This window comes from Ricinus communis, chromosome 10, assembly GCF_019578655.1.
Source record: "Ricinus communis isolate WT05 ecotype wild-type chromosome 10, ASM1957865v1, whole genome shotgun sequence".
Taxonomy (NCBI): domain Eukaryota; kingdom Viridiplantae; phylum Streptophyta; class Magnoliopsida; order Malpighiales; family Euphorbiaceae; genus Ricinus; species Ricinus communis.
Window position 1 is genome coordinate 8975411 of NC_063265.1, and position 10784 is coordinate 8986194.

At 35.7% G+C, this 10784-nt stretch overlaps 1 protein-coding gene across 1 annotated transcript; it reads right to left on the reverse strand.

Annotated features, from left to right (window-relative positions):
* Nucleotides 1-695: 695 nt before the first annotated feature.
* On the reverse strand, nt 696-10456 carry LOC8284266 (putative acyl-activating enzyme 19). Its single transcript, XM_048380290.1, is given in 19 exon segments — nt 696-1068; nt 1176-1274; nt 1371-1854; nt 1929-2038; nt 2471-2515; nt 2839-2898; nt 3180-3244; nt 3329-3413; nt 3965-4024; nt 5134-5242; nt 6045-6088; nt 6422-6508; nt 6600-6675; nt 7362-8032; nt 8172-8894; nt 9333-9513; nt 9515-9641; nt 9734-10147; nt 10245-10456. Coding segments are annotated over 16 exon segments (2733 nt in total). The 5' UTR covers nt 9789-10147; nt 10245-10456; the 3' UTR covers nt 696-1068; nt 1176-1274; nt 1371-1619.
* Nucleotides 10457-10784: the final 328 nt, after the last annotated feature.

The window sequence follows — 10784 nt, forward strand, 5'->3', positions numbered from 1 at the left end:
TCAGATCAAGAAACCCTTTCCTGTCACATTTAGTTCAAAGAGCGACTTGAGACAATTACTAGATTGGTAGGTCCTTAAATGGGGAGTCGAAGCTGCTATGTTATGTTCTTTGTACGCCATTCTGTCATCGGTGGAATTGAATCTTTCTGAGAGTCATTCTACTTATTCTTCTAGCAGAAGCATTAGTTAGGTTATTTTGTAACATGACTTTAAAAGAATTCATTGCTGTGATGATAATATCTTAGCTGCCCACAATAGAAAACTCCGCTATAGCAATTCTGTAGGTAATCTCTAAATCTTCAGGGACTACAGATGAAATTTACTCCAATTTTGTATAAGCCTAATCCTGCGATTTGACAAATGCAACTACACCCGCATGATTCCGAATGCACAACTTGCTGATTCTCCATTTGCACGTCCACCGATTCTAATATAAAGCATAGAAATTGAATAAGACAAGTAGAAGTTCCATCTTTTAAATTAATCTTCTTTTTCTTTTTTTAATGAGATCTGCAGAATTACAGCTGTAGCTCTTCAGCAAGGCGCCCTTTAATCTGCCCTGAGGGTGAACTACTGACATCATTTGATCGATGATCCCATATAAATGAACAATTTTAATTGACCCTTTCGGATTTTTATTTTCATTTTAGTCCACTGGACAAAAGGAAACCCCATCCACAAGAGAACTTTCAAACTAAGCTCCAAAGGTTAAAATTTTCACATTTTATTGAAAGCAAAGGGGTGATAATAGCGATTTTAACTTCTTTATAGTGTCTGGGTAACCCAAAAAAAAGATAAAAGATAAAAGATAAACCAAGATAAAAAGTAAAAGCTCCACAAATGTGGCCGCGAACATCAGAATCTATCCTTTTGATGTAAAAGCTCCACAAACCTTCAAGTGATCATCAGAATCTGTTTGGGCAAAGTAAAAGCTCCACCAACCTTGTAGTGAACATCATCAGAATCTATCTATCCCTTTCACCTTTCTTTTTCAAAATCTGTACTAAGTTGAGTTGCAGCCAAGCAATTTCTGACTCACCTCCAGGATGACACATTCTCATGTCAGATCTGATAATCACATGTAGCCGGTCAAAATCTAACACTGCCAGGTTTTCTATTATCTTTTTTCAGTTTTTGTCTGTAATGGCAAAACGGCGAATAGAAAAATCAATTACCCAACTGGAAATCTTTCTGAACTTCTGGGAAGATTTGCATAGTGATCCAATTGGATGCTCCTCTGCTGTGACTTCTTTAGGATTGAGACGCTCTTAATCCTGTCCTCCATAAAGCATTTTAATTGAACTAAATTATAAGAGAACGACCATCAGTTCTCATTTCAAGAATTTAACAATGGAAGAGCAAGAGACTACCTTTGTTTTATCTGCTTATGATATTTATTTGAGCCGCACTTGTGCACCATAATGCAAAGTAGACATAAACAAACTGATTTGACTGACTCAAGACACAGCTGACATGAGAAAACACACCAAGGGGTTATGACTTTTGCACTGATTCTGATACTGTACTTTAGCAACCAAGCAGTCCAGAAGTTTTAAGCTGATGAGGAGATCCACGCCTTTAGTCTATATGACTGTATATGAGAAATGCAGTTGAAACTTTCATTCTTCAACTGAACTTGGACTCTCAAGTGAAATACAGTGCACATAATCATCCCTGCAGCCGACGAAAATCCTACCACCAATCATAACTGGTGAAGAGAATATGTCTCCTGGAAGCTCCAACCTTGCAATTTCCTGAACCACAGATTTACTTGATTGATTTGGCTTTCCTACAACATCCAAACTGATACGAAGCAAATGTATGCTTCCAGATGTTGCACATACACAAACCAACCTGGAAGATGTCATAAGCACATACATTAGATGATATAGATGTGAATGTCTTGCAAATTTATGTGCTTTCTTTACCTATCTGACACAGGGGAGGAAGCAGACACTGGCTGCAAGTGCTCATCAACATAAGCAGATGAAGTTATTGGATCTCCAACATTGTACTCCCAGAGTAGATCTCCCTTTTCCTGACAAAGGACTTTAGAAATCACAAAATACATTCTGAATTTTCCATACCATATTCGTAAGGGTGCAATTCCGTTGTATAAATGCAGAACTAATGATGTCAGATCATATGTTTAACGTCATTACTACATGGAAACTTAATTGAAAGGATAAGAAGAAAATGATCAAGGAAAAAGATAACTTCAGTGAGTACATAATCATTAATTATAAAATTAAAAATGCTATGAACATATTGAGTGGTTTTGTACATCAAATTTTATTAGGGACACCTTTTAAGGCATAACTTCTCTCTTCTGATAAATTAGAAAGGAGACCAAAGAAGCAACTTTGCAACTCACTACTTCTGATAATGGAAGTAGTGATTATACAGTCCGCCAACAAGCAGCTTCTAGACTTCACATGCATAATGGTATAAAATCAATACTAGAACTTACCATTTCAAATGAATAAATACTTCCATTTCTTGAACATATCAGAACCTGTAAAAAAGCAAGAGAACTAAGCTCATTTCAAATTGAAGCGTGAAGGTGATGGAAATCACAATTAGATATTAAAGAAAACAGGCTTAAAACATGCATCTGCAAACATAAGATTCATCAAACTAACTTCATTCTACTTTGTGCAGAAGAAAAACAACTCTGGAACCATGCTGTTGAATAATTGCTGAACTGATTATTCTGAGATGTGCAAGGCTATGCAACAATTGTTGTGGACAGACTTTGCTTATAAAGATGCCGGAAAAAAAATTCAGATTTGGCAATTCAACCAAGATTATTATCCCTAAGATGAAGAAATGATTCACCTGAGAAGGTAACACATAAGATGTACAGGCTCCAGCAAATACAGGACCACCAGTTCTACACTGAAGAAGAAAATGGTTTTCAGAAAAATGTAGCAAAATGTTGTGCCAGAGATGCAATAAGTGTCAGATGACAGATAAAAGAAAGGTCATAAACATAAAACCTAGTAGTCTTCCGGAAGAAGGAGATTCCAAGAACAGTTAATCAGTTAATACATTACAAGTGCATTGCCTGCTAAATGATGAACAAGAAAATTCGATGCAGCAACTTAGACATAAATATATGATGACAAATCTAAGAATAAGAAGATGACTGGGCATAAAGCAACAACAATACTTCATACCCGCCAAACGATAGATCCACTTGAATCCAGGGCAACAACATTGCCATCCACTAAACAACAAATAACTGTACGAAAAAGGGAAAAGGATATAAGAAATTATTTATGAAGAGATAAATCCATATGCAAAGTCAAATGAGACATGTTCATACCATATCCATTTGGAGAACAAACTGAAAGGGAACCGAATACTGGCACTTCTAGCTCACGCTGCCATAATGTATGAAATGGTAAAGCCTGCAATTGTGATAAAGTGCCTACTTCAATAACCTAAAGAGAGTGCTGTGCCCCAACAGCAAACCCCCCACCCCCCACCCAAATATTGCCAGCTTTGGGGAGGTCAGAGAGGTATACTGTCTCTATCTTGCATTTGTAAGAATCTATCGCTTGGCATGGACCAGGTGACCTCCGTCCTTCTGGGATAAGCATAACCTTTAGCATTTTACTAAGGCCACTACTCATACCAGTTTATAACCAACAAAGTCTTTCATGTTTCATCTTTGTATATTTTAGCATTAGACATGAATAGGGTTGCCAATGTACTCATATACTTGGGCTCACTCATTAATAAACAGTGAAGCTCAAGCTCATACATGAGGTTGATTCGAAGCTAATGAGCCTGGCTCAATAAACATGGGAGACATATAAAGTCTGCCATGGACCTAATGGAATTGATTAAATATCATCAGGGTCATTAGAGTTAAAGCCAAGGGGATAGAGTTGCAGAGATCTTAATAATTTTACCTATGGTGAGCAGTACAGAAATTAAAAAGTCAAAAGTTGCAAACCTTTACTGATATAGCTGTCACACGACCACTAGTTGAAGCCACATAAAGTCTGCCATGGACCTAGTGAAATTAATTAAATATCAGCAGGCATAAAGTTAGATGATTCAGTAATTTCCACATTCCATTGATTATATTCTAACATGAGTGGCAATTTAATGTTGCACATCTTATATTTAACATATGACAACACTATCAATTGAAGTTAGCTTAATAAATGCACCTGTAGACAATTGCATATACAAGTTGTGATTACACCTTCAGGCTTTCTCCTAAAAAAAGGTTCTGCTTGGTTCTATTTAAGTCAAAATAATACAAATGTGGGATACATGCAGAAAAATAAAAGATCACAGCAGGAGAAAAATAATAAAATAAAGAATGCCATGATACAAGAATTGATAGTAAAAGAAAAATAAACTACCACATTAACATAATAAGAAGTGATATAATATCATATTCTACACTAAGAAGCACAGATGCGGACACAAGACACAGAAGCGTTGATACGGTTATTTCTAAAAATTTAAGACACAACACAGGAGGGACACCCTAAATAAAGTATACATTTACTAAATTTAAAATTTAAAATTTAAAATATATAATATATAATTATTCAAGTTTAAACAGTATAATAATCAAAAGACTAATATCTTTCATATAAATACAGTTTAATTAATTTTTAATAATATCTTTTATATGTATTTAAAAATAACTTGTCATATCTGTGTCTTATTTTCTTTTTAACCTTGTTAAAAAATAATTATGTTTGTAAATATTATGGACTTTTTAGATTAGGAAAAATTAATTTTGGACTAATTATGGAATTGTTTATAAATTAAGCTGTTAAAAATTGATATTTAGTCTGATTTCTAAAATTTCACAATTGCCCCGGCGAATCCTAGAAGTGTTCGAGCTGTGTCCTAAATATGTCTTACCCGTGTCCGTTCCATGTCGGTAAAAATAAAAAATAATAAAAGTTTCAGTGCTTCTTAGATTCTACATAAAACATTGACAAATTAAGAAACGATGAGAAAAAATAGCCAATCCCTGTCCAAAAAATGCAAAACAAACTCAAAATCAACCAAAATCATGTGGAGGAGATGAGGCATCTATTTGGTTCCACAAGCAAAAGTAATGGATAGTTCACTAAAGAAATGAACATAGATATTCACCTCATCAATTGCAGGTGACCCGAATACACTCCCACCACACGAGAGCTTATAAATACAGCAATAATTTCTATAGTCGAGAGCGTATAAATAGTGATCATGAGAGCCACACCTGCAGATGTTGTCTCATCATCAATAAATTTTCAATACAGAAATAGACACTTCAGAGAACATCTATTAACAGGAGAGTGGAGATACTACAGGACCATGGACCTTGAAGACTATGGAGATATGATGAACACTATGAGATGACTTATACAGCAACAAATACAGAGCAGTATAATATTTCTATGTTATTTCTATTCCATAAAGGATGAGGAGTTCAATGCTTCTATCCACCAAAGATACTTTGAGGCATCATTCAGGATACATAATGACGTATCAAGAGGACCATGCAATTAGTGGGGTAATAAATGGAATCATGGTGCATGGATTTCTATATACTGCTTCCACACTTAATTCTTCAACCATTGAAATGATATGGCGTGGTGGAACTTGAAGAGAGAAAATTGCCATAGGGAAGTAGACAATTTGTCAGCATGTTATTTTATTTTCTTGATCTACCTAAGAATTTTGTATTTCATTTTTAATTCTTGATCTCTTTCTATCTCTCTCTGTTATTGAGGGAAATTTTACAAACATGTGTTTGCTATTTCAATCTAGTTTCATTGAGCACGTAGGATAATTGTATTTTTGTGTGTTTCACTATATTAGTATAAGGACTTTCTGCATCCAGAGATATGAATAATGCTTAAGCAATGCTTGTGTTTTAAATGTCGTTCAACAGAAAGCATAGCTACTGCATTCAACCAATAAAGCAAGAAAAAAAAAACATTCATCTTTAATTGTAGCAGCATATTGAACTAGCAAGAAGCAGAGCGGATAAAAGCATAATATATTACAATGCATATTACCAGATTATTTGTCTGTGCACATCCACAACCGGCTGACACTTCACCTTCACCAAATGTTGAATTAAAATTAGCATCAACAGGCAAAGATGGAGTTCCATAAATATGTGGGGAGAATAAAAACAGTATCTGTGAACACTTTGGCCATAAATTCATAAAGACTGGTGATAAAGTTGAAATTCCAGGCAATTTATATTCTATATTTGCTTTTTTGTTTCCTTTCATGGTTCTAGGTCACAATCAGCAAATAGAACATGAAGGCAACAAAAAAGCAAATATAGAAATTAAATTGCCTGAAAGTACAACTTTATCACCATAAGGACTGACATGTAGTGCTGAAACGTGGAAAAATGCAGAAAGGTAGCCATTTCTTTTTATACCTCACCACAAGTTTGGAAAGTCCAACATATATTGCCATTGACAAAGTCAAGAAAGTAGATTTGCCCCTCGTAGCATCCAACTACAACCTAATAATAAATATAAAAAGATGAAGAGCTCTTAGAATCCTGAACAGAAAATGGAACAACATGGTGAATTCTGCACAGTAAGAAGAACAACCTGAGAATAGTCGGCAACAATTGCTGCTGAGCATTCAATTCGTCCTTGTAATTTAACTTCCCACTGGACAGAACCACTGCACCAACTTCCACTGAGGTTCAGTACTAGAGCTAGACGGTGGACTATTCATGACAGTGCTAGAATTCATGCATCTAAAATGAAAAATGATATCGAATAGATCATATCAAAGATCAACAGTTCGTAATTCTTTCTGCACGAGCATTCAACTAAAGATAATTACTTTATGCTACCAGACAACTTTGTTCATTATGAAAGGGTATCTATAAATAAAATTAAACAAGGCGACCTTCATTGACAACTTAGCATTACAATCCAGTCATATTCACACCAAACATTGCATGTTTCCAAGATTGACTTGGATTCCATAAAACTATTAAGATGTTATTTGTAAAATCCCAAAGCACAAGATCAGAATGCCAAAGAAGTGTCCAATTAACAAAGTAGTACTAGGGTAAGATTCCAGACCTGCCCCAGACATATGGGAGTACCAAAATCCCTTTGTTTATCTTTCAGTACAAAGTCAATCCCCATAAACCTAAAATTGCTCTCAAATATCCTACCATTAAATGATTTTGTACTGGTAAGAAGACCCTAACAGGAGTTCTTACGCTCGCTGGCTTACTGCTTTCTTATATTGACTCTTTAGCATGTCCTTTACAAAATATAACAATGAGAATGACGATTAAACTGTAGTGAAAAAATTGCTATTAACTTATATCACTGATATTTCATGGCACGTACCTTTTTGCATCAATACAAATAAACTTCTGCGCATGAGATCCAATAAATAAAAAGACATCTTGGTCTTTAAACACAACAAGTGGTGATGCATCTACACAAGACACCATGTGAATCTTCCACAGTTCCTGCAGGGAAGAGCATTTTCCATTTCTAGGAACTTCTACTGACCAACTTAATTGATGGGTATTGCTCAAACTGTACGCCCTTTCATACATAACCTTGTTGCATCGGCTGAACGAACATGAGATTGGAATAAGTGCAGACCAAGAATATCCATCACTGAGACTAACATGTTTTGAAGAAATGTGTCTGTCCAAATCAACTTTGAAGCGCTTGGATGCTGCTACATTTTGATCATTATTTGGATGATAGTTCTTCAGTAGCCACTCCCTTGATTTAAGGCTAAGATAAGGAGATGCATAATTAATATTCCACCTGCGCGCTTTTGACTTTGCTTTCCAACTGGTATCAGTTTTGACATCTAATTTGTAGGATTCCTTTTTATCTAGGAGAGCACTTTGAAGCTTGGATGGAGTAGGATATTCATAAAGCAATCTCATATCAATTCCCAGATCATAAGAAACCTGTGCTGCAGTAATGGAGCTACCACCCATCACAAAGAAATCTTCATCATCAGAAATGTCTTCAACCATTAAAGCGTCACAAAATGCCTGTCAAAAATTATCACATTTCACTCAAATTGTTAGATAACAAGAGGAAGGATACTTTGTCCTGATGGCACAATGCCCTTTTGCCGGAAGTATTAAGACGTGAATAGGTAAATTGCTTTTCCAGAAGTGCAGGGAGAACCTTTTTCACAATGAGCATGAGATCACTGGTCAGGCTGCTGCCAAACTTTTCCTGGACATGTAAGGTGGGAAGTGCCGAAGTTTGCAACAGGGCATAATCAACTTTTCCACTGGAAGATTTAGGCAATGATTTTACAAATACGAAGTGGTTAGGAATCATAGCTGAAGAAACTTTTCCAACCATCCAACTTCTTATAGAAGACCTAACCGGATCACCAGATTTTTCATTTTCTTTTAACAATAAAAAAGCTTCAAGGAGCATGAGCTCCCCTTGACCTTCATGAGCAACAACAGCAGCATCAACAACAGCAGGATGTCCCCTGAGTGTATTTTCAACCTCCTCTAAGGCAACACGGTTTCCATTAACTTTTATGGTACGGTCAGTTCTCCCTAAGAATACCAAGTCACCACATTGAAGCCTTTGTGCAAAATCACCAGTTCTATAATATACTTGGCTCCCACAATTATCCACCACACAGTTACAGATGAGGTTCTTATGCAATTTTACACTGTCAGAAGGCATAACTGCTAAATTAGAAGAATAACCACTACAAAAACAGGGACCACTGACACATATCTCTCCCTGATCGCATGTAGCAGTTTCAGCAACCAGTACTACATCACAATTGGAAATAGGCACACCAATTGGAACACTTGTTAGTGCCTCTTTCTCCAAAATCATTGGCAGCCTCTTGCAATCAAAATAAGTACAATCACCAGATACCTTCATTCAATAGTTGATGTATTTTTAGATAAACGAAGATTTATAAATATTTAAATAAGAGAAACACAAATTGAAGGATAAGAACAACTGATATATATCAGGAACTATATCACAGTGCACAAAACAAGATGAATACATGATTGGGAACCATAATTCAAGCCATTGGTATAATCAATGCAGCATCAGAGAAATAATGCACTATAGGAAAAATAAAATAATATGAAAGCCAACAAAAGTACTGCACATTAAAACCTAAAGTTAATTTTCTTGAGGGGACTTGAATGATAATGAAGAACATGAGCAGCAATCAAGGTGAGAAAAAGAATGAAGCGAGATATAAAATTGTAATAGGTACTTTGTCTTCCTTTTAAAACAAACAACAAATATAACATATCGCATCAGAAGAAAAAACTAAAAGAGAGATTCGAAATGTCTAACCTCTGTAGTCCCATATAGATTCAGAATAGAGGTCCTTGGTAGTAAATCGGAAAGTACATCCCACAAAGATAAAGGAAATATTTCACCACTCAGCACTAGCAATTTCAATGACCTGAATTGCATGACTGGCAAAGCAGATCACCCAGGAACAATAATCAAAGATTATAAATGATCCTTTAATTGAAAAGAAGATAGCACCAAAAAATTCTTGCAGGTGATCAATAAAGCTAATTGATGTTTTGAACAATAAAACTTCCTCTCCAAGAAGGGGATACAATTCTTGCATCCAAAGAAAGCGATTCAGCAAACCTTAAAAGATAAACAAGAAGCATCATACTATGAACTCAGGTATGGTATTAAACAAGGGAAAAATGCAAGCTACTGCAACAACAAATAGTTACCTAGTTCAGTACCGCATACACCTTTAGGCTTTCCAGATGATCCAGAAGTATACATTAAATAACAAAACAATCTTTTGTTCTCTTTTTCACAAGGCCAAGCTAAGGGCAATACATCAACACATTCCTCAATGCTTTCTTCAATGTTAAAACATAAAACACGACAACTAACGGATTGGACAAGCCAATTCGAGTCATTAAAACCCGAAGATGTAATAACAAGATGAGTATTGGAAGAATGAATAATTGATAAAACTCTATCAATTGGCCACGTAGGATCAAGAGGCAAGAAAGCTTCGCCGCAGCGTAAAATTGAAAGAACGGAAATTATGTAGTCCACAGATTGTGGTATATAAATTCCTATTATCCTTGGTCTATACGCACCTAGTGCGCTCTGCTTGCTATCATTACACTCACCTGCAACAACAATTAAAAGTTATTACTAAAATCATTTCCAAATTTAACTCAACTTACAATTATTTCAGTTCATTGAGATTAAAAGGAAAAAAAGAACCTGAAGAGTCATCAATATTATCGAGAATAGAGCGGAGGCGCGAGGTGAGGTAATTAACGGATTTTAACACGTCGCCGAAAGTGAAACATTGATCGCCGGGATACACCGGCGGACTAGAGGCGGAGACGGAAGCGCTGCCGCTTCCAGGTGATGGAGGTGCTGCATGTATGGCGGCGATTTTTTTAGAATTTCTGATTGCTGATTTGAGAGCTAGAAAGCTAGTGCCATCACTCATCTCTGTTCTCTCAGCTTTTTTAAGAGAGTTTTCGGTTTTAAAAAGGGAGAACGTGCATTTTCGCCCTTCACGTTTAGGCCGAGTAACGGATTGGCCCTTAAACTATGTTTAAGTGCAAAAATATATAAAATTTGTCAAAAACTATAATATAAGTCCCTCTATCTAACAGAGAAATATTTGATTCTAACACAGTTTCTTTACAGACGATGGCATGTACATCTCATCTTCTTCCTTTTTTCTTTCCATCTGTTTTCTTTATTTTTCTCTCCTCCCCAATTATTCTCCTTTATTTTTCTCTATTTCTT